Source organism: Xenopus laevis, chromosome 4S (genome assembly GCF_017654675.1).
Source record: "Xenopus laevis strain J_2021 chromosome 4S, Xenopus_laevis_v10.1, whole genome shotgun sequence".
Taxonomy (NCBI): Eukaryota; Metazoa; Chordata; class Amphibia; order Anura; family Pipidae; genus Xenopus; species Xenopus laevis.
Genome location: NC_054378.1, coordinates 87,415,745 through 87,441,384, shown reverse-complemented (window position 1 = coordinate 87,441,384; position 25,640 = coordinate 87,415,745). Strand labels below are relative to the sequence as shown.

Sequence of the window (25,640 nt, the reverse complement as noted above, 5' to 3'; positions counted from 1 at the left end):
CTGATAAGCCCTGTAGAGTACAATAGTGATTTATCTGTTATCTGCTGTGTTTCCTGTGCCTTTTCTCCTTTTTTCCAGCTTCAATGGCTGTCCCCATAGCTACTTAGTAGCTTGTTTATATAAAACAAAAAACTTTAACCAGTGCAGGGTAACGGTATGGTATATTTTAATTACTTTGATACATTTTTATTTATTGGTGTTATGTTTTCTTTAAGTCCATGTACTATACCTCTTAGCAGTGTTTTCTAAAGACCTAATTCCTTCTAAATGCACTTTTGTGCACTTAGTCCAAATAACCATATCAAAGGTAATCTGCTTGTTCAGTTGGTGTAAAAAATACAAATATACAAAGAGGGTTGTGGGGGGAAGACAACATGGGATCAGGGAATGTGCATTTTAAAGGAAGTGGTACTGGGACGGAAGGAAAGCTGTTTTCATCAATGAGCCAGCAGATGATCTTGGCACAAACACATGCCAACTGGAGTCATTTGTAGCACTGATTTCTTCTGTGGACAAACTAACTTTTTAACTTTGGATGATTCTGTTAATTTTACGGAGAACAAAAAAAAAATGACCGGTGGAACCTATGGGCAATAAATGATTAATTTATGCAAGCCCCAAAACCGATAAGAGTTACCTTTATGCATGTTAAAATTTGTGTTTTTAATTTGCAGGCGAAAAAGAAGAAATTTCAACAAGCAAGCAACAGAAATTTTGAACGAGTATTTCTATTCCCACCTCAGCAACCCATACCCTAGCGAGGAGGCCAAAGAGGAACTAGCCAAGAAGTGCGCCATCACAGTGTCACAGGTACGCGAGTAATTACCATTGCATTACTTTTTGTTGCTTGAATCTATGTTGTTGACCGTAACGTTAAAGGGTTGCAGGTAAAGTACATTTTCAGGGTATATACTGTGCATAGAGATGGTAACAGATATCATGACTCTCATAGTCACAACTAGGTGTCTTGTTTCATCTCACCTGTGCATTCACTGTTGATAAAGTGACTTGCACTTATGAATACAGCACATATACAGGACTGTAGCTAGACATGTGGGAACCCTGGGCTCAAGGAAGGCAGGGATGTCTCACCTGCATCACTCTTAAATACCGCTTCCAGCATCCCACTGACAGTCAGTTGCATGGATTTAAGTTGGAAATCCTACATTTGAGCTCTCAGCAGCATTTTACCCCAAGGGCCCCCTGTGGTTTGGGGGGAGGGGCAAGGCCATACACTTTCTGTAGTCTGAACTGGCCGTGCACATACTGTATAGTATGTAAAAAAATTACTGTATTCCAAATTTTTAAAACAAAATCAGATGTGAGTGACAAGTATGAAAACATATATATTCTATACATAGACGTATATGATTCCTCGAGGACCTTTTCCCACTTCCCCTAAGACAAAGTAAACCATCCCCTTCTTAACCCTATCCCATGTTAAAATGATGGATTGTGGGACTTGAGGTTCCCTTTTTTTTCTGTGGAAAGCAGAAGGACATAACCACAACATGAATCAGACTCAGATTTGAGTAAGTGCCTGCACATATACACACATATATATATTTTTGGCTTGTTGGGTCTGTCACTTTTTGTTCTGGGTAATAGTAGTTGTACAGGACACGGCTTCTTCGCCAGTTATTTTCAAATGCTTTCGATTAACTTGTTGCTTTTCTTGGACTTGCCACAGGTATCAAACTGGTTTGGAAATAAGCGAATCCGCTATAAGAAGAACATAGGTAAATTTCAAGAGGAAGCCAATATTTATGCTGCCAAAACAGCCGTGAATGCTACCAATGTGTCCGTTCACGGAAGTCAAGCCAATTCGCCCTCAACTCCCAGTTCTGCTGGTTAGTTTATGTTTTGTTTTTTTCTTTTGGTTTTTGCGTTTTTCTTTTGTTTGTTTCAACTCTGACCTTTCTCTGCTAATGGTCCTTGTGTGCCATTCCATTTTCCAGCCATTTTTCTATGGCTCACTTTTCGTGTTCTACAATTCTCAATTTTGTTGTTGTCTACCTCTTTATCCCTCTTTCTTCTCATCTTTTTTCCCTTTCAGCTCAGTATTTTAGTTTTTCCGTTTCACGTCTTTTCCTTTTTTTTTTTTTTTCTTCTTTAGTTTTTTTTTTTTTACCCCTTTTTATTAGATTCCCGGTGTGTTATTTATTTAAAATGTGTTATGAAATTTATTCCTGTTTGTCTGTATTGGTAATAACTGGCAAAGCAAAATAGACCCCACAGTAAACCTTTTTATTGGGCATAGCTCAGTGTGTGCACAGAACATTTCATCTCTGTGTATTTGCAAGTGGGGGCTGTCCTGCCGGTTGTCTCTTGCAATGGTGTAATCTGCCATGTATGACCAGTTAATGCACTTTTTCTTGGATGGCCACAAAGAGAAGCAATGTGGCCCTTGTTTTGTTAAGTTAGAAAAAAACTGTTTCATTGGTGTTCTTCTGGACTTTACACTTAATAATTGGGCAAATGGCATTGATCTGTTTATTACGCTGTTTGTTAAGAAGAATCTTAATCTGGGAGTAATGGCAGTAATCAGACAGGATTCAGACTTTTTCAGCAGGATTTGGATTCGGCCGAATCCTCGTGCCTGACCCAACGGAATCCAAATCCTTAAAATCACGTGACTTTTTGTCAGAAAACTAGGAAGTAAAAAAATATATTCATATGCAAATAAGGACTTGGTTTGTTATTCGACCGAATCTTTCCCAAAGGATCCAGGGTTTAGAAGAATCCAAAATAGTGTATTTGGTGTATCCCTAATGAATAATTTTAATATTTAAATGTTTAATGTTTAAATGTTTGATTAGCTTTCATTAAGGTACAATTATTTTATGTTCTTTATCCCTGCTATATCAAGACAGAAATGGGCTAGGCCAGTGCTGTCCAACTTTTCTAGTACAGAGGGCTAGGATTGTTCTGGCATATGTGGTGGATGGCCGATACCTGTTTTTACACCACACCCATGTTACCATAAGAACCTTTTAGACCATGTCCACATTAATGGTGGTAGCACATTAAAAAAAAATGGTTGCTGCTTACTGCAGGGAAAATGTTTAAGCCATATTAAAGTATACCCTTAAATCCATATGCTTCCTCCTCCCCTGTAGATAACACAACACATGATTTAACACCTTAGCAGCCCCTAACAGCCATTTCCAAATGCTAAAAATCCCTAAAAGGGTTCCACGTCCCACAGGTAGCATAGGGCAGGCAGAGTAGGGCGCACACAAGTAGCACAGGGCAGGCAGAGTAGGGCACACACAAGGAGCATAGGGCAGGCAGAGTAGGGCACACCAAGGAGCATAGGGCAGGCAGAGTAGGGCACACACAGGGAACACAGGGCAGTCAGAGTATGGCACACACACAGGGAGTACAGGGCAGTCAGAGTATGGCACACACAGGGAGCATAGGGCAGGCAGAGTAGGGCGCACACACATAGGGAGCATAGGGCAGGCAGAATAGAGCAGGAGACAGAGCACACGAGCATTAAATCTTTTCAAGAAATGTCGAGAATAGAGCAGGAGACAGAAACCTATCAGTAATACTCCAAGATAAACAGTTTATACTGTACTGCATACAGTGGCACAATACTGGTGAACAATGCAGGAGCTTGCTGCCTGAGTATGCAGGGGCAGTAAATCTTGGTACTGATGCCTTTAAAAGCTTACAGAAGATAAGCAGTCACAGCAGGCAGACTTTCATGTGGGGGCCACATAAGGGGGGCCTGGCCCGTGGGCCCACCAGTTGGACAGCACTGGGCTAGACTATTGGTGAAGAGGGCATTACCTAACAACTATAAGGGCATGGCTCATATCGGAATTATGCATGCATAGCTTCAGCCTATTTTATATCCTAACCTTCTATTACTTTGTACTAAGCACAGTAAAATAGGAAAAGTTAGCGTCTAGTTACCCATTAAAACATTCTCCTTATTCCTCGTGTTACACGAGCATTAAATCTTTTCAAGAAATGTTGATTGTAATATTTAAGGGGTCTACTCCTGTGCTAATCTGCAGGGTTTCCTGCAGGTTTTCAATTCAAATCATTCTATTTCAGCAGCTCGCGCTTTGTAATCTTTAGAAAATGGCAACATACAGAGAAATAGCTGAAAACATGCTGGTACATTATTCAACCTTAGGAGGTGTCAGAAAGGCCAAAAAGCGTGAAGAGAAATGACACAAGGAAACATGCTATTATCTGTTTTTACTCTGCCTCCTTGCATTATAAAGTCTTCCCTGATGTCAAATAGGTTTATATAGCGAAACTGCTATTTTTCCCCTGAATTTGTTATGTGTCGCCATAGTAAATGAATGGCAGCCACAAATATTACTCCCTGCCACGTACACAAAAAGACATCTGCAAAAAGACAGGTTTCCATAATAAAATCCATACACTGGTTTTTTTTCTGTTCCATCATAAATATGACGCACTTCAGTGTTCAGGCACGCTACCTTTGCCTTACCTTCATATGCCAGGGAATAGGAGGGCTTGGGGAGTAAAGGTTAGGGATGAGAGTGAGTGCTTGGGCAGTTTATTCTGTTACAGAGACCTGATATGCTTGCTTAGTATGAAAATAATATATCCGCTTCTATACCAGGCTGTGATAGTGTTGGTATTGTCACATTGGTTCATACAGAACTTCTAACTCTCTGTGATATGTGTATGATTATAGATATATCAATGGAAAAGATCACCAGTGTCACAAGACTGGACCTAAATAAAACTTCAGTGGATAGGGCTTGTGTGTGCTGCTTCATTTTTCTTGTTTTTTTTAATGACATTTATGAGAAATAACCTTTTTATTTTTTCCTACTCATTTTTATCTATTTATAGAATAGGCTCACATGTGTAATAGTTGTGCATGCTATGTCTATAAAAAGAGAGTTGTTGGTTTTTTTTTTGTTTTGTTTTTGTTTCATTTGGTGTCTGTTTTTTTGCATGTCCTGCTCTCATCAAATGTATAGAAAGTGGAAGAAAATAATTTCCATTTATACACTTGAAAAAAGCTTTACTGTAATGACTGCATTCCTTTTTTTTTTTATTGTTTTCATTTGAACTTAAAGGGTGGAGGTTCGGGGCGATTAGTCGCCCAGCGACAAATTGCCTCTTCGTTTTCCAAAGTCGTCCGAAGTTTACTCGTTCGGGCGACTTCGGAAAACGAATCACTCAGAGTGCCATCCTGCTGGCGATTTAGATTCTAGCTGGCAGGAACGCAGTCGCCGGGCGACTAAATCTCCCCGACTAACCATGTGTGTCTCTACCTAAAAGGTTGGGCAGTATATTGTGATGCTGTAAACAAATCATTTGCCTATTTTAAATTGTTCATTGTACTTATGTTTCCTGTGGCTTTCCAAACTATGGTGAATAGTAGCACGTAAAAAATGTGAGATGTTAGATTGGCCCAACACATCTGCTCAGCACCTTGACTTATGGTACTTTCCTGCAGCTTGTTCAGTACACCATTTATAGTCCCTGCAACACTCTCTTATGGTACAAGGGTTTTTTTGAGTGAACCCCCATGGATATAATTATTTGAATATTTGTAACTGTGTCATTTAGAAATTGGGGGCCTTGTTTATCAAAGTCCGAATTTGATTTTAATCAAAAAAGTCCAAGCAAACTAGAATCCACTATTGGACCTTATTGTGATATTAAAAAAATCACAATTTAATCCGATCAGGGACAGGGTCCGAAATAGTCGGATTTAATGACTAATTCCAGCGCAGACCAGAGAAACTTCCAAACAGGTTAGGGACCTCTCCCATTATATACAACCTCGGTAGGTCTGAGATGCCGGATTTTTGGATTCAGACTTTTTCCATCTTCGGGGTTTAATCAATCTCAAAACATTCGAGTTTGTTTTACAATAAAAATTCGGATTTTATAGTAAAAAAGAAAAACTAGAATTTTTAGATTTTTTTTGGCATTTCAGACTTTAATAAATAACCCCCTAAATGGCAGGATCCCCTCTAGCAAAATTAACAAGCCAATGCCTTTTATAAAAAGCATTTGGATTCTTTAGGAATTGAGTGTGAAGAGGTTTTAATATCATTCAGTTTACTGGGAACAAGCAATCACCATATTATTAGGTACCGTTTTATTATTACAGAGAAAAAGGCAAATCATTTTTATAAAGTTATTTCATTATAATAGAGTCTATGGGAGATGGCCTTTCCAAAATGTACAACTTTCTGGATAACTGATTTCCAGATAACACAAAACTAACAAATATCTGAGAGTTAAAAAGAAAACCCAAAAAAAGCTTAGTCTAAAAACATGGAAATAGTCCTCATACCATTGCCCTGATTTCATGTGCTTTCAGCACCGCAAAATAAGTCTGACTACATCTATTGCATTCATTGCATCCCATATGACCCTTGCAGGTTACATCTAACCCATAGGGGCACATTTACTAAGGGTCGAAGTGAATTCGAAGTGAATATTCGAATTCAAAAACTTAGAATTTCAAAGTAATTTTTGGGTACTTGGACCATCGAATAGGCCAAATTCGACTTCAATTCGAAGTGAAAATGCTTTGACTATTCGACCATTCGATAATCGAAGTACTGTCTCTTTAAAAAGCTTCGACTTCGCCACCTTAAACATGCCAAATTGCTATGTTAGCCTATGGGGACCTCCTAGAACCTTTTACTTGCCATAATTTTGTATAAGAATTTCTTGTGGTATTTCAGAGTTTGGTTTGGTTTGTTTTTTTAAACATGAATTTTTGGGGGAAAAAATATAAAATCAACTGTTAGTAAATAGGCCCCATAAATTGCATCTTTGAAAGTGCCATAAGTGCTTCCACATTAGTTTATCAAAAGGAATAAATGTAACTTTGCTTTAAAGGCATAATATCCACTGATTATTCCCTATAATATTTTGTAAAATATCAGGATAGGTTTATGCTCTATGGGTTGCTCTGCTAATTTGACATACAAAATTGTTGCAATAGGGCAATTTCATCTCCAAAATATGATGAGTGCCCTCCAGTGGCTAGATTATCAGAGAAAAACCTGTGAAATCGTATTCATACAGGTACAGGTCTGTTATCCAGAAAGCTCTATGTTATGGAATGGCCATCTCCCATATAGTCCATTTTACTTATTCTCTTCAATAATAAAAAAGTACCTTATACCTGATGGTAACACAACATACCTGCACAAATCCTTATTGGTGGCAAAACAATTCTTTTGGTTTTATTTCATGTTTTTTTCATCCTATATATGTATTTATTAGGCAATAATACATTGTAAGTGAAGCAACTCTTGCACATATATTCAGAGGAAGAAACCCTATATACACCTGGATGTGAATTCTTTATCTATTTCATAGAGCTATGTATGGTTTACACAGAATAAGATACACTCTATATACCCTAACATCCTTCCTGCACCACTTACATAGTAGTATTTTTCAATACTTTCCCTGTAACAGTGTCTCTTTCTTCTGGATACCCCATATTGCCTAAAAAAAGCATACTTATGTTTTCCTATGTTTCTCTTCATATACAAGTGCAGGTATGGGACCCGTTATCCAGAATGCTCGGGACCTGAGATTTTCCGGATAATGGATCTTTCTGTAATTTGGATCTTCATACCATGTCTACCTGAAAATCATGTAAACATTAAAAAAAAACAAATAGTTGTGGTTCTATTTTATTATTACAGGGAAAAAGAGAATATTTTTTTAAAAAAATTGGCTTATTTGGATAAAATGGAATCTATGTGAGATGGCCTCTCAGTAATTCAGAGCTTTTTGGTTAACCAGCTTTTCTGGATAACAGATCCCATACCTGTAAAGTGTTAGTTAATCCAACTAGGTTAGCATATGGGTGTGTATGCCAAAACCTGGATCTTCTGGCATTTGCGCTCACAGGAACAAATGTTTTTGGTTAAATTAAAAGCGTTTTGTGTAATGTTTTTCATTTATTGAGCAGAGCACACCTAGAAATTAAAGCTACTCCATGTTTGACTTTTAGGCTGTAAATAAAATAGACTGCAATCACAATGGGTGCATAGATATTTCAAAACTATCCAAGTAAGGGCATAAAAAAAGGGGGCAGGGTTGTTTATACAGAGCATACATTATCTCTTGCCTAACAAACTCACTCATTATAGGAGAGTTAGTAAGTGTTCCATTATTGCTTTATAATATAAAAACTAAAACAATATGGATTTTTAATTAAAAGAATAGACAATTTATTTTCAGCAGAAGTTTATTTTGTTGGAAAGTGGTATATATTGTCCCAATATATTTATCATTTTATCCGAAAGCTGTTTAAATAATTCAGTTGTAGCTTTTTTTTCTTTTCTTTTTAGACAAGGGTCACCGCATTTGTTGAATTACAAGGTCTACTACTCAAAAATGGCCTTCAACATTTGCGAGATTAAGGTTGTAGGTCAGAAAACCCAGTGGGTCAGTTGTACCCTAGTTCTTGGAATAATATTTTCTGTCTCTTTCCATATAGTATTGGCAGGGTATATGGAACTGGCAGGGTACAGTATATAGGACTTCTTACTGAGCTCTTATGAGGTTGCTGCAATAATAATTCATGGTCTAAAATGGTGGAGGGAGAACCCAGAGAAGATATTTTAGTATGTCAACTGAAAAATCTGGTGTTAAATATCTATAAAGACGATCAATTCCTTTTCTAAAGCCTTAGCTCGTGTGCAGACCTCTTGTCAACTTAAATATTATGATATTTCTGTAGTGCTTGTTTAAAAGTTGCCTCTATCCAGTCTTACCTTGAATCCAATGAGAATTAAGGGTCCCACAAGGTTTATTTGAAGCCACTTCATCCATTCAATCTAAATATGCAATGTGTACTTGCTTAACTTGCTCCTGTACAATGCTTGGTGCTGATATCCTTGAAATTGCTGGTTTTGTGTTGTGTTTCGTCCAGGAAGCAAACAGACGGAGCGTGGGGCAGTTCAACCACAAAACAAAATGCAGTTCCTGTCACCGCAGAACCTCGGTTAGTAAGCATGGTCCCCAAGACACGTGCACGTGACTGAGTTTTGTGGATATTTTGTGGCTTCACTTGTTAGTTGTTTTTATTTTGGTTTCTCGTATGAGTTAAACATTTTCATCCATTCTTGTTTTCCAATGCTGCAGTTTTGGTATTTGGAGGATATGGTTCTATGTTGGAAGCGTTCTCCCATGCCTACTGAATGTTTTTCCAGGCATCAGGAAGATAAGTCCTAATGCTAAGCTAAAAACATGTTTTTTATATATTGGATCCTACTGACTAAGTACTGTAAGCAGTATTGTTGTTTTCTACAGCAGCAAATCTCAGTCGGTGTTCTAAACTGTGAACTGTAAATAGCTAAAGAGTTGGAAAGTGGGTTTTGCTTCAACAACCTTGGTGAAGTACAATGCATTTCATTTATGTTGAGACTTTTTGTTCAGCATGTTCTAAAAGTTCATTTCACCAAGAATAAATACAACAGGGCAGTTTGCTGTGAGAGACTGTTGAAGGCACAGTGACATTGCCTTAGGGGAACTTCTGTATATTTCCAAATAAAGGAAAATATGGCAAGATGGTGCAAACAATTTGTGTACTGTGTAGAATCTGCACATTTTCCATGCTGATGTATAGTTATATTGCAAATAGAATTACAAATACACCTGATTGCATCTACTGTATTTTGAAAGGCCTCGGTCTCCATTCTGATGACATAGTACTGGCAATTTTGCACTATGGCCTATTTGCTAACATTCCAGAATTTTTTTTACACAGTGTTTCTTATGTGTTTGCTTTTTATACTATTATTTTATTATTATTTTATACTAGTATTCTGTCTTGAACACTTACATTTCAGCAGACATATATTATGAGCTAAACCATATTTCAATGCCAGTGCCACAGGATTTTATGGTTTATCCCATCTCAGGGGAGGTGAACATATCTGGTCTAATTTTAAAAATATGCGTTACTGATTATGAGAAGTACAAGACAAAAATTGCAATCGTAGAAAATGTTAACATTTTCTTAATTCCGGTAACGTTTGTCAATTCGAGCATTAGTAACTTAGGCCCTTAAGTGTAGAGAGTTTAGCCATATTGTAGCGAAACAGTTTTTTGGGAGATCTAAAAAAATTGTTGGCATCATTACTAGAAATCTTGAATTTATGCTTTGATTCCAAGTCATCTACTGAAAATATCATTAAACCTGAGTTTCTGACTGTTTCTCCTTGTAGAAATTATACAGTGAGACTGTTTTGAAGTAAGTCTTGGGCTTTGCAGTTGTACCAAAATTTAATTACCACAAGAATTCGATTAGAAATTAGTTCTGTGCAGTGACCAACCTTTAGATTGTGTGACAATAGGGTGAGTCCTTGGTTGAAATACAGATCTTTTTAATATCATAAATATCTTGCATTAATATATATTGTATTGTGCAGCCATTATGGATGCTGGTTTGGAATTTTAGTAGAGTAGAAATCGTGTTTTTAAACATTGCAAGGAACACTGTATTTGCAGATTCCTATTACTCTTATTTCTCTCAATTACCCTCAGACTTTTTATTTAAATGCATGCTGTGGTATCATTTAAATCTAAATGTTCCATGACCAAGATAAAGCTTTTTCTGCAGTTACAAAACATTACCAGCTCTGCAGGAGTGTTCCAGGTACTAGATCTAGTATGGTTGGCTTTCAGTGTAAAGAGCATTGAACCATTGGCTATTTATATCAAACTTATCCATAGTGCACAATTTTGGAAATATACTGCTCACGCAATTATTCTAGTTGGCATTTCTAACTCTGGTGCCCACAGTACCAGGTCTGAGGTCCTCGTTTGTGATGCAAATTCAGTGAACAAATCCATTCTTACACAAAAACTCAGAATGAACAATCTGAGAGCAGCTTCTCCTCCCAATACTAAAACAGTCTCTTTAATATTTCATCCGTTGCTTTTCCTTTCTATAACTGGTAGATTCACTGCTCATCCTGATTTACCTTTTACCTCCAATACTAACCTATTGGCCTCTGCTAATAATTTCTCCTGTGTCATCCTAAACCCTGCATGCCAGGCCTCCTCTCCAGGGTTTGAGCTTCCTTCTTTCTTTGATTCCGGTGCCTCACTCTTTCCTTTCCAGGTTCTTCCAGTTCTTTTAACATGCCAAACTCTGGAGATTTGTTCATGAGCGTGCAGTCTCTCAATGGGGATTCTTATCAAGGTGCTCAGGTTGGAGCCAACGTACAGTCACAGGTAGGGACCTTCAGATGTAACATGCCCACAGTGACCAGATTTGGCCACATTTCATGGTGTATGGAAAATGTCTCAATCTTAGCTGTAGCCATTGGTATGTCAACCAGGTGGAAACATTATTCCCTTTATGCTGGGTTATAGCAAGTACAGCTACCCTTTTAAAAAGGAAGCCTTTAATTATTTGTCCTATGGTTCAACCAAAGGGGAAATTAAGGATGTCCGAAAAGGTAAATGTAAATGAATACATTGGGTGTTGGTATATCTATGAGTGAATGAGGATTTTGCTTTCTGAATTGCGGACTGTGTATGTCCAAATCTTTGATAGTGGACATTGTTGGATATCATGGACGAAATACATGAATGTGGACGTGGTTCTTCTGTTAAACTTTAATATTCTTTTTGCAGTCAGCAATAAAGGGTTACGGTTGTATACCCACTGGCTGGCCCATAACTTGTTTTATTTTTATTTTTTTCAATGATTGTAGAGTGCAACACAGAAAAGAATATGGTATAGCAGCAAATGTGCACCACTAAAAGCTGCGGGACGAATGCAACAAATAGGAAAGAAATACATCCTACTTGTTTATTCTGTCATGATTCTAGATGTCATATAAACACTTACAAAATTGTTTTTACACTTGGATTTAAACTAAAATGACAACTTTTCACTATATTGCTTATATTAAAATAGGGTATTGGTATCATGTTCTCTTTGGTTACGCTGACTATTTACTGCATCTATATGGTTAAATTATAGTAGATCTGCCTTAATCTGTATTTCTATTTGCATTTATTGGGAGTAATGGTAATATATATATATATATATATATATATATATATATATATATATATATATATATATATATATATATATATATATATATATATATATATATATATATATATATATATATATAGTATATCTTTGCTTTATCCTTAATGTTTTCTCTTGCACTTGAAATTGAAGGATAGATAGTGCATAGATATATTTTTACATGCCAATATAACAGAAGTTTTATTTGGAGGGGCATGATTTAAACGGTGGCACTAATAAATTCCCATGATCACTTTCCATTTTGCTCAGAAGTGAAAGCTTCCAAGTATTCATAATTAGCTCTCAAAAATAAGCCAGTGCACATACTTGGGAGACCCATGCGACTAACCATTTGAGTGAAGATTTAAGGGATGAGTAGCATGAAGTCATTGTCCATATAGTTGCTAGTTACTAAAAAAAAAAAAGTTTTTACTTCTTCTTAATGTGGGCAAAAACTTTAACAGTCTAAATGCTCCTAGAAACATTGCTGCTTAGCTAGTTTCGTATGTGAATTACAGTAATTTGGCATGTTATGCTGAATCAGTGTAGAGAATCTCCATGTATTTTGGAAAGGCAGCAAATCACAACTAGTAGGGTACCAGGGGAACAATTCACCAGGGAGGTAAACTAGTGGGTGTCGGTGAGAAAGGTGAAAGGAGAGATGACTTTGAATAAAACACTTATCAAATGCATAGTTTACTCACAGTTTACTTTTTTGTACATGCTTCCCGTCCAATGAATACAGTATGTCCAGCATTAGATCCATGGTACATATTTTAGGGGAATTCTAACACCTTTTCAGGTCTCATATGGAGGTCAGATTACAGTGAGCAATTGCCTATAGCTTGCCCTAACTGTGTTAGCTATTCTATTTAAGAATAAAAGCTTTGATGTAGCTAGGAAATATCCAGTGATGTTCAGAAAGTTTCTTACTAAATTAAAATTACCTACCAATAACTAGGGAACAAAGTGACATTTTCCATACTGACCAATCAGCAGGTAGTGTATGTTCAGCAGTGAAAAGTAGTTGCTGATTAGCTGCTCTGCTAAATTGTATTCTATTCAACCAAGATAACAAGAACTATAGTTCTCTATATGGTTTTTAGACTTTCTGGTGTCCTTCCTTTGCTTCTTTGCCACTGCATATTTCATTTATCCATTTTGTTTCCCCTTTATGTTCATTTCCTTTTCACTATTTTTATGCTTCTGTTTTTCTTTGCATTTTCAGCGGTTCTCTTCACACGTTTTCTTTCCTCCATTTCTTCCTGGGTCTTTTTTAGTGTGGGTCCATTCTCCTTTTGGGTGCTTCTCATCTTAAAGTAGAAGGAAAGGTTAAAACTAAGTAAGCCTTATCAGAAAGGTCCACCTAAATATACCAGTAAACCCTCAAAGTAGTGCTGCTCTGAGTCCCCTGTCAAAATAAACACAGCATTTCTTTCCTTCTATTGTGTACACATGGGCTTCTGTATCAGACTTCCTGGCTTCAGCTTAAACCTCCTTGCCCCGGGCGTGAGCATGCTCAGTTTGTTCCTCTTCCCCCCCCCCCACTCCCTTCTCTGCTGTAATCTGAGCACAGAGCTATAAGTGAGCAGGGAGAAACTCGGGCAGGAAGTGATGTCACACCAAGCTAATACTGCAGCTGCTATCCTAAAGAGAGAGCTTCTAGAGCTTTTTACTCAGGCATGGTAAAACATTCTACAGTATAAATATAGCATTCTAGCTTGCACTATTGCAGCTATTCTATTGGCAATAAAATGCCTCCGTAGCTTTCCTTCTCCTTTAAGCTTCTCTGTCATTGCTGCTTCCATTTAAGTTGTGATGCTTTTCTATGCCAATACTGTTATGTATTCAAACTAAATGAGATTGATTGCTGTGCCTCCACCCTTTCCCCACGGTAACATCTTCTCATCCATTGTTGTGCTTTGCTTTCAGGTGGATACCCTTCGCCATGTTATCAGTCAGACAGGCGGATACAGTGAGACTCTGACAGCGAATCAGATGTACAGTCCGCAGGGCATCAGTGTAAGCACACAATCCCCTTGTTTGTTTCTCTTTTTCCCCAATTATTTCAAGTCCACGGGGCCCTGGCTGCCACATTGCACACACTCCTCTCCCTTTCACGGTCACCTATTTCTCTGTGTGCCGTAGATGCCGGCGGCCAGCGTGCTGCCCGTGAATTATGCTCAGTGTCGGCAACTGTAGCCATCCCTGTCATAGACAATCAGATTCCTTGTTTCACCTGCGGCCACTTACAGTCAGCAAAGTGAAAAAGCCAAAAAGGTGACATACAGCATGGCCAAGGCACACAAGCATGGGAGATGTCTGTATTAACCCACTCATTGCCAGGCTCACTGCATTTTCAGTTTTTATGGAAAAAAAGAAGGTTTGTATGTGTCGTAGCCACCACTGTCACAAAACACAAGCACCTTACCTCAACTCATTTCTCGGTTTACTCTATGGTATCATTTATTTTGTCTTGCTTGACAGCAGACTCTTCAGAGTTATGACATCTATTTCTGATTATAGCAGTTGGGAAGATAGCTGTCAAAGGACTATCACTTTCCTCCTCTTATCATTTGGCAGCCCATTTAGTGCATATTCTGCATAGTGCTTAAGACCCCCCCCCCCTCTCTGATCACCAGTGTATGCCTGTTCCATACTGATTTATATATGGACACGAGTGTATGTGTGTATTTATTGGAGGGGGACAGAGAAGAGCAAACAGCCCTGGCAGTGCTTGCGGCTGGGAATGACATGTAAATTCATAGCGACAAGCCATGTCGTATGGAGTGAAATCAATAAGACAGACACAGGGAGAGAGGCTGCAAATTTGGGACAGCAATCGAAATACATTTCTCAGATCAACCATCCACCATCCAAAGGCCATGACAGAAGGAGGGGGAGGGAGGTGATCTGACATAAACAGAACACAAGCTACATGGGAAAGCTGGGTAAAAAGAGAACCATAAGGATACACAGGTAGAAGACGGGCTTTTCACTTGACACATGGGCATGTTCTGAAACCCACTTGTGTCTTAATCTTACAGGTATGAAAATACACAAGCATACAAGTGTTTAATTAGGTAACCAAGCCTAACTGGTCAAAACACACCACTGTTTTTTTACATTGCTGAATGTGCATCCCACAATTTTTTCGTTGTCATGGTAATATTGGATGGATACCTAAGTTTTCCTATCTGGGAGGTTAAACCCAGGGTTTTGATATATAGTCTAGGACTCAAGGTCTGCACAAAATGCAGGTCTTGCCCATATCTTTCATTACAAAATAGTTTTCCCATCCTGGTTGTTTTTAACAAACTGGCCTGATATTCCATGTGTGGGGGCAGAGGAATTTTTTTTTACCCATCCGGAATTTATTTGTGGATAAAACCGGTTTGACTGGCAAGTTTCTCCTGTGATCCAAAATTTCTGAGAACCCCAGACCCTAATGGTAGCATAGTAATATGCAATGATATAATGCCAATGTTATAATGCCGTATGTTGTCTACTAAAAAGTAATTTAAACGATAATTAAACCCAATAGGATGGATGGCGCTATATATATATATATATATATATATATAGATATATCTGTCCAACCAGGTCGCACTCCGTAGTTAAAACATAGCATTTATTAGCTTGTTTAAAATGTAACAAAATGTAGCGTCATTTGTAACATAACACTTATCTGTTTGAAGTCCAGTAATAACGCTAGATTCGTCCACACTCACGCGACATTTCGGGAATCATCTATTCCCTTTCTCAAGCGTTTGTATCGTGTAGTAGCGTGTAGGACTCCATTGCACAAACAGATTACTTCCTTGTCAGGCGGAGCAGACGTAGCCGGTCACTGTGATGACGCGTCCTCATAATAGGGACGGATCTGCACGTAAGTGGCTGTATCTCTCCACCCTCCCGTTGCTATGTTAGGTCCATAAATACAAAAAAGTAAATAGCAATAACCGCAAATTACATGGACGTTTTTCACTATATCCTGACCAGCTTGAGTTACATCTATACATCGCACTATTGATATGAATTCCATAGAATACTTACAAAAACAAATGCAGATCAGAATCACGATTTAAACCCTGTGGACTGAGAGTACCTAGCCTATCAATCCATTTAACTTATGCCCTTTTCAAAGCTAAAGTACGATCCCCTCCTTTCTTGAGAGGTGGAACGTATTGGATGACCCTAAATCTCGGGTCATCAGATGTATGACCCTGATCTAGGCAATGTCTGGAAACTGGCAATGATCTATTACCCGTATTTATGGTTGATCTATGTTGGGAAAATCTATCCCTCACCTTTTGTGTGGTTTCCCCAACATAGACCAACCCACATGGACAGATTAGCATATATACAGCAAAGTTCGTATCACATGTATTATAGCCCCTAATTTTGTATTTATTATCTCTATGGGGATGATCAAACTCTGGGCCCGTGAGTACATATCGGCACTGAGCACAGCCTTTACATTTGTACATGCCTTCTCTCTTGGGACCCCAAAACATTGCCTTCTTTGGGGATATACGTATATCTGCATTTACTAGCTTACTCCCTATAGTAGCTCCTCTACGATAAGACATCATAGGACCTTGTTGGAATTCTGAAATTGAAGAGTATGCTTCTCTTAACAAATGCCAATGTTTGTCCAATATAGATTTAATTTTCGGACTTGCTGAGTTATATTGAGATACATAAGCCAATCTATTTCCCACAGTGCCACGATCTCTTGATTGACCTCTAAGGGTACCATCTCTTTCTAACTGTTTATTTTTCTGAATCAACTCACTGGGGTATCCCCTATCTTTTAGTTTATTACTCATTAGTTCCACATCTTGTTCTAATGCTGTTGGGTTATTTGTAATTCTACTTACCCGTGTCGACTGACTAATGGAGATAGGGGATACCCCAGTGAGTTGATTCAGAAAAATAAACAGTCAGTAAGAGAAGGTACCCTTAGAAGTCAATCGAGAGATTGTAGCACTGTGGGAAATAGATTGGCTTATGTATCTCAATATAACTCAGCAAGTCCGAAATTTAAACCTATATTGGACAAACATTGGCATTTGTTAAGAGTAGTATGCCCTTCAATTTTCAGAATTCCAACAAGGTCCTATGATGTCTTATCGTAGAGGAGCTACTATAGGGAGTAAGCTAGTAAATGCAGATATACAGGTATATCCCCAAAGAAGGCATGTTTTGGGGTCCCAAGAGAGAAGGCATGTACAAATGTAAAGGCTGTGCTCAGTGCCGATATGTACTCACGGGCCCAGGGTTTGATCATCCCCATAGAGATAAGAAATACAAAATTAGGGGCTATAATACATGTGATACGAACTTTGCTGTATATATGCTAATCTGTCCATGTGGGTTGGATTAATTACGGAGTGCGACCTGGTTGGACAGATATTGTATGAAGAGAGATATATATTTTTTTTTTTCCTGGGATCTCATCCTGTTGTGAAATCTAGCTTCAAGTAAGAGCAAATATCCAGACACCTTGAACTCTTCTGCCACCCATACTATTTGTTTTGTTATATTTAATTCACAATGACCCCACACAATACTGAGTGACATTTTCTTTGAGAAGAAGCAAAAGAAAGAGATAATCTTGTGCATGGCAATTACTGTTGTGAGATAGACCAAGCGAATGAGAGGAGGGAGCTATACCAGGCCACTGTGATTACAGAGAGAGGCTGACTCTAAATAATAGGTTGGTAAATGAAAGGCTGCCAGGTTCTGCTCAGAGGTGGACCTAGACATCCATGAAGTGTCCTTGAATCAGGTGTGAAGCAGTAGGGAGAGGATATACAAGATGACAATGATAGACAAAATAAAAGAAATCGAGATTTGAAGGTTAATAACCTTGCTAAAATAGATAGAATGTCATGAGGCAGTACAAGGTCTGCTTCATCTTGTTTTTGTTTTTTAAAAAATGGCCCCAATTGGCCACTTGCATTGGTGTTATAAAGGTAAACAATATGCTAAAAATAAAAAACTTTATTTTTTTCTTGCTGTACCAGTGGATATCCTGCAAATATAGAAGAGTGAAACCAATCGAGGAGACAAAATCACTTGCATGAATAATGATTGGCACATCTTGGTTAATATCAAGGGTGTGCATACCAGTTTGAGCACAGAAACTAACTAACAAGGACTGTACAACCCTATATTGGAATTGAACACATACCTCTATATTTTAGGTTTAAACTGAATCTTCTGAGCATACCTAACAAGATAGCACCATCTGTGAAAATCTGTTGCCTTCAATTGTCCAGCATCATCAATTCTCCTGAAGTCAACAGCTTTTTATTCCATTTGGCTGGAAGTATAGATTTGAGAAATATCAATATACAAAAAGTGCTTTAGTGGACCTTTATACCTTCAGATATTCCATCAGAACTGAGTTTAATTCAGGGAATTACCTGTTGTTTTGTTGTCTCTTTCTATATGGAGCTATTAAAAAAAGCCTAGTGAGTTATCTGTGCTACAAGGGAGACACACCTGCAAAAGTTGGTGTGCTGGTGAATTTCATTTTTTTTCCTCACACATTTGATACATTATGACTCAAATTACAGGCTGGTGTCTGCAAACATTACAATCATATAAACATTCTTACAGTTAGTCTGAAAATAAGCACATTTTATTTTAGCAATGTTTAATTAATCGGATATGTTCTTGCAATAACATCACATATATGAGCCTTCCCTTTCTACATTAATGGGATTATTTATCAAAATTCAAGTTTGTGTAATGTTAGAGGTTTTGGAATTAATTCTAATTTTAAATAAATGTGAATGCTTGCTTATTTATTAAAAATTCTGAATAGAAAAAAAATGCTAGAAAAAAAAGAATTGAGTAGCGCAAATTTTTAAAACTTGCACTAAAAAAACACATAATTAGAATTGCCATAGACCGGTCCCATCGATTTCTATGTGAACTCTTAAGTTTTACATTTGAGCTTTACATATTTTTTGTGCTTAATAAATATCTTACATATGAGTTTTTCGGTGCATTGTTCAAATTCACAAATTTTAGTGCAAAAAAAAAAAAAATAGTTAAAGAAAATCTAAATTCGCACATTGATAATTCTCCCCCTATGGCTAAGCTCACAGAAGAAAAAGCAAAAGGCAGGTTAACTTTTTTTTTTTTTACCAGCGGACTTTAAGCTACTAGTTATTGGGTAGCAAAGGAGCCAACAGCAGATCACTATCATTGACTTTTTGGTGCTACATAGGATTATTTGTATTTGAATAGTATCTGAATATTTGAATCTGTCAATATTTATCAGCCACTATATTTAGCAAAATGTGATGCATGAAGTCTCATACTGTGGCGTATCCTTACAGGTGTCTTGTCTTCTGCTACTTTGCCTTGAGTGCATATAGACAAACAGCAGTAATACTGAGTGAACAGTGACATCATGGATGAAAGGCCCCAAAATTATTTGATTAGACTCCTTTTCATCCGACGTGGTATCAGTGTATTGCCAGAAAGCAGAAAAAAATGTTTTAAAAAGGCAATTCTACGGCTGAAAACATTATTTAAAGGTTTAAGAGACACACTCCAGATTATATCTTTCTCAAGGAAAGATGAAGTCAGCTTTACTTGCTTTTTATAATGTCGAAATATAAATGTAAACAGTGGGTTTGCAGTAGATATACTAGATTTTGCTCCAGCTTTTGATATAGTGCCTAATGGCCATGGCAGATATGCATGACCCAAATTAACTGCAGGCAACAAATCCCCCGGAAAATACCACCCTCATTTCTAACATATACATTCCTGCAGGTACGTCACATTACTCATCCGTGTCGGACTGGGACACCAGGGGCCCACTCTCAGTACTATTATTCTTCCTCTCCTCACTCAACCTCTATTCTCCTAGTCTCTTTAGTTCTACATCCTATAACCTATTATTCCATCTATTTAGCCTCTTTGTTCTCATAGAAATAGGTAATGGCTATGAATGTTTAGCAGCACAAGGGCCCACTGACACCTGGGCCCACTGACACCTGGGCCCACCGGGAGTTTTCCGGTGTCCCGGTGGGCCAGTCCGACACTGTTACTCATGACGATTAATCACAGAGAAACGTCTTTTCAATGTTAGAAAAGGGGTGGTATTTTGGGAAGATCTGTTCATTAATCAATTAATTGGAGGAGGGATTTGAAAGCAATGTATCTGATTTTTACCCATGATACAAAATGATGTAGAACAAGTGAATCTATCCAGGATGTGTCATTAACTTGGGGATATAAAAATAAGCAGACAACGTATGCCATCAAGACACATTCTTAAAGGAACAGTAACACCAAAAAATGAAAAAGTAATGAATATATAATGTACTTTTATGCTGCACTAGTAAAATGGGGATGTTTGCTCCAGAAGCTCTACTATAGTTTATATAAACAAACTTCTGTGTAGCCATGGGGGCAGCCCTTCAGAGTTGAAAAAAGTAGAAAAGGCACAGGATACACAGCAGATAACAGATACACTCTGTAGAATACAATGAGATTCTTCAGAACTTATCTGTTATCTACTGTGTATCCTGTGTGTGAATGGTTGCCCCCATGGCTACACAGCATCTTTTTTTTATATAAACTATAGTTTTGATTCTGAAGCAAACACCAGTTTTACTAGTACAGGGCAATTCTACATTATATTATAATTCGTTTAAAACACTTTTTTTATTTTTTGATGTTACTGTTCCTTTAATAGAGAAGGACCTAGTGGTACTTGTGAATGATAAACTTAGATGTAGCACAGGATGCCATTTAGCAGCATGAAAGATATTAAAAGTGGTATGGATTAGTGATATGCTGGAAAGCTGTGCACTTAAAGAAACAGTAGCACCAAAAAATAAAAATGTTCAAAAGTAATGAAAATATCATGTACTGTTGTGCTGCATTAGTAAAACTGGTTATTTACTTCAGAAACGCTACAATAGTTTATATAAACAAGCTGCTGTGTAGCCATGGGGGCAGCTATTGAGAGATGAAAAAGGAGAAACGGCACAGGATACACAGCAGATAACAGATATTCTCTGTAGTATACTTCAGAACTTGTCTGTTATCTACTGTGAATCCCTTGCTTGAATGGTTGTCCCCATTACTACACAGCAGTTTGTATAAATAAACTAGTGCAGCACAATAGTACATTATACTGTCGTTACTTTAAAAGTCTTTCATTATTTGGTGTTACTGTTCCCTTAAAAAGAACATTACTGAAATAGAGAAACCAGAAAGAAATTCAAAAATACTGATAAAGGTTATGGTAGGTCTCCTTTAAAAAAAAAAATACAGCTACTTATGAGACTTATATGATCACTATGGGGCATATAAGGGTGAAATGGAGCTTACCAAAGTTCTCCATGGTTTCTTATTAACTTACTTTTATAGGCCGTTTAGGGGCCTTATTTATCACCCAGTAGAGAGCTGTAAAACATACCTCTGGCAAACTGTGACAAGCTCTATTTTCAACGCTTAATAAATATACCCCTATGTTTTAATATATAATGAGACCATATAATAAACTCTATTATTTTTTTTTTTTGCTAATTGAGCCTTACTCTGTACACAAAATCATCATCAAAAATTTTATAAAGACAGATTCCTTAATTGAAGGAATATGCAGCTTAAGGTGCAAAAAGGGTATTTTACAGCAAGAGCTGTGAAGTGGTGCATTTCTCTTCCTGATGTTGTTTGTGTTGGCAAATACATTACATAGTTCAGGAAAACGTTTGTGCCAAGTGGGAAAATACAGAGTGATTGAATTTAGTAAAAGTGTAATTTTAGTGAATCCAGGGACTGCTCTGAGTGCCCTTTTTCTTTGTTTAACATGTGTTTAATAGCAGGTTTAAGTGCAAATAAAAGCATTCGCTCATTGATTCCATTATATTCTGCCTTGTTGTACTGTTGAGTTGCATTTTAGTCCATTTGCGTTTCAGTGCGTTGTTTAGATGCAGCATGTTGCATCTCGTTGCGCTTGACGTTGAGTTCGGTTATCTGTAAAACAGAGGGTCACATTTGGAATGGAATGGCAATGGAACTATACAAGTATTTTTCATGCTCAGAATGTGTTTATAAAAAGCCCATGTAAGACCCCTAAGGAAGGAAGTTTTACCCTCTACTAAAACAAACTGGAGAGGCTTCCGTTTTTTTTTTTCCACCTTTCTCTCGATCAGCTCGAAGTTAGGCAGGTTTCGTATAGCGATAGGGTTGAACTTGTTGGGATGTTTATCTTTTTTTAGCCTCGTCTACTGTTTACTATGTTAAAGTTTATTTTGCCCCATCATGTTTGTAAATCATAACAGTCCTAGTTAAAAAGTGCATGCATTGTTGCCCTCAGTGAGATTAAGCTGCTGTTGTGACAAGATTCTCTATTTAGTGACAAAACATTGTTGATGATCATGCCCATGAGATAAGAACATAGTTTATATCTGAAAATGTTAATTACTATCAAGTTGATTCATTTTTGAAGCTTCTGACATGGTTGTTTATGTTTTGCAGGCTAATGGGGGGTGGCAGGATGCAGCTACCCCCTCTTCTGTGACTTCCCCAACAGAAGGACCCGGCAGTGTCCACTCTGATACCTCTAACTGAGTTGCAGGCTCCTACATCATCATTTTCAAAAGCCAGATTCCATCCCTTCCCTCTCACTCCAGATGGCCACTGTGGGAATGCAGAAAACAGCAACCTCATCTGACATGCCCATCAGCACTCCCTTCACTGTCAATCATGATCTTCTTCTGTCTCCATGCCTTGCTCAGTTTGCGTTAATGAATGATACAGAAGTACTGACACCACTTTTTGAATCACGTGAAAAGAAACGAAGAGCAAGAGGAAATTGGACATGGGTAGGGAGCAGGAGCCATGTGGTGATTTAAAATTGGCTGCACATTTGCACGAAATCAGCCATCTTTAAATAAACTGCAGAACTTGATTTCCATACAAAGAAACACAGACTGTATGTTCATCCTTGGAAAAGTATTTTTTTACTTGAGTCTGGCATACCGCTACTCCACAGACCACCTAAGCCTACACAGGAGCATCCTATTAGATTAAAGCATTTCATGAAAAATCTGCCTTCTGTTTATTTTTGAAAAACCTCTTTTTTTTTTTTTTTTTTGATCTGTTCATATATGTCAGTTCATTACTAGATGGAGCCTTGAACTCTGCACCATGTGTGTCCTGGGGTCACTCTTGAATGTTTAACCTCTTCATCTCTTAAAGTCTTACCTACAGCACCAGTCATGTAGTGGCCGCTGGTAATAACAGTGAGGAATAAGGCCTACATTTTGCTACATAGATAGGATGCACTGACCACCACTTGGAGGTAATTCACTGGCAAAAACTACATGTGTGTGTGTGATGGGGTTGAAGAGTGCTTACTTTAGAGGTTTCCTGCTTTAATACTATTGGCAGCTGGTCCAGTTGTGGATGAAGATGCTACTGAGCTCCCTGCTAAGACATCAATCAAGCAGACCTTGTTACATCTCTTCCACTGTTCTCTGCCTCCCAGGTCCTAGTCTCTGTTCCACTGTATCTGCTGCCCTTCGACAGGTTTTATTTTTCCCATGAGCTTCCTCCGTCGATGATTATCTCCTTTCTCTGGACATTGCTTTTTCTCAGCATATTTCTAATTATGAAAATGAGGCCAAAGCCCCATTAGTTCTATTCAATAATTATTCCATGTTTTTTGTTACTTTACATATATTTTGACGAAGAACCCATCATTATCCAGAAATTTCTAGGCCTCTCACCCAACCCTGAAACTTTTGCCTGTTGTATAGTTATTATGCTGTGCCTAGACATGGTTCTTAATACACACTTTCCTTCCCTCTGTTTCATTTTCGAAACATCACTCTGCACAGAACTTGAGGTACATTCTGCTGTGACATTGATGCCTATACATGGCTTTATTCCTCCATTTTACCACTTCTGCCAAGGAACTGACCCCATGGACATCACTCTGTGCCACCCTCCAGAATATTCTTCACTAGTTCAACATTATTTTGACCTTGGTAAATCGTTCTGGCTGGCAGCTTTTAAAGGCACCCACAAGGTTTATCAGAAATCCACGTTTGATACCAAAAATCTGCACATACTCACACAGAGGAAAAACGGACACAGAGGGAAGTGTTCAGCTTTATTAACATTCACATAACTTGTGTATCATTGATTGTTATATTTGGGATAAACATTTGATGCTGGATGTTCTTGTATATTCTGAAGAAAAAAAAAAGAATTGACAAAAAAATGGAAAAAAAAAAGAAGGAAAAAATTTCAAAAGCCAAAAAATCTTATTGGGTTTAATAATGTTTATTACGTTTAAAAAATTGCCCCCCCCCCCCAAAAAAAAGAAAAAAAAATTAAGTTGCAGAGATCACACCCATTTAGCATGGAAATAGGTTGCTGATTTCTAATTTTTGTCTTTCATATTTCTTGCTTAATTTTAACACCTACACTCACGCACACACACTAGAACAAAACTACCTACATGTGATTTTATTTTATTCCTTTAACACCACGCGTTTGTGAGTTAACACAATGCTAGAGAAATGTAGTTGGGCACCTTTTACTTTTGTTTAATTTTTATTTTCTATAGGGTGGGAAAGGGGACGGGCACAGGGTTTGGGATGGATTTGGGGGAAAGGGTGGGGCAGTTTCCAGGTTTGACCCCTTTACAAGCAGAGGAGTCTACAATATATACTGTATATTCACCTCTCCTAGTAGGGGGGGTTACTAAAGCAGGCTTAAATTCTGCTAGCTGAATTCATTTTGTAAACTGAATTTAAAACATTTTAAAAAGTATGAAAAAATGTTGGAAAAAGTTGGAATAGTCAAACAATTATAGGTACATCATAAAATGTACATTTAATAACTTTTCTGAGAACGAGAAATAAAATCTTTTTTTTCCTGTTTTCAGCTTTTTCTGAATCCTATATTGTCTTTAAAATATCTTTTAAAGGGTACAAGGTCATTTTTATAAGTCTGTCAGTTTTCATAATGGTCCAGAATGAAAAAAAATCTCTGTGGATTTTTGGGCTACCGAAACAGATACTGTTCTTGATTTACAGATATGGGACCCGTTCTCCAGAATGCATGGGATCTGCAGTTTTGCCGATAAGGGATTTTTTTTCTGTAATCTGGATCTCTATACCTTAAGGGGTAGATTTATTATGTGATGTAAAAAATGTTACTTTTTTTAACATGATTTCTTAGTGACTTCTGCCAGAACTTACTTACAAAGGTCTGAAACATAAAATAATGGTGGCAAACCTGGCTTTCACATTTAGCAAATTAAAACACACCTTGATAAATTCACCATTTACACCAATTTTTACACTGGTTTTTCAGTGGATTTCATTTTACACAGAATAATAAATAGGCCTCCTAGTCTACTAAAAAATAATTTAAACATCAAATAGGCGCTGTTTTGCCTCTATTAAGGATTAATTATATCTTAGTCCAAGTATAAAATACTGTTTTATTACTGCAGAGATAAAGTTAGAGTTTTAACAATTTTAATGACTTAATTAAAATGGAGTCCGGTAATTGGAGCTTTCTGCATAACCGGTTTCTTGATAAC

At 37.5% G+C, this 25,640-nt stretch overlaps 1 protein-coding gene across 6 annotated transcripts in view; it reads left to right on the top strand.

Moving 5' to 3' along the window:
• The window catches only part of pbx1.S (pre-B-cell leukemia homeobox 1 S homeolog), a 96,386-nt gene extending 71,414 nt beyond the window's left edge, over positions 1–24,972 (top strand). The window contains exons 5-10 of one of the 6 annotated variants that reach the window (XM_018259521.2): positions 675–810; positions 1,691–1,739; positions 8,918–8,989; positions 11,114–11,226; positions 13,973–14,062; positions 22,559–24,972. In XM_018259521.2, coding sequence (XP_018115010.1) covers positions 675–810; positions 1,691–1,739; positions 8,918–8,989; positions 11,114–11,226; positions 13,973–14,062; positions 22,559–22,651 — 553 coding nt within the window. In that variant the 3' untranslated portion in view covers positions 22,652–24,972. 6 annotated transcript variants of the gene reach the window in all.
• The last annotated feature ends 668 nt before the right edge of the window (positions 24,973–25,640 follow it).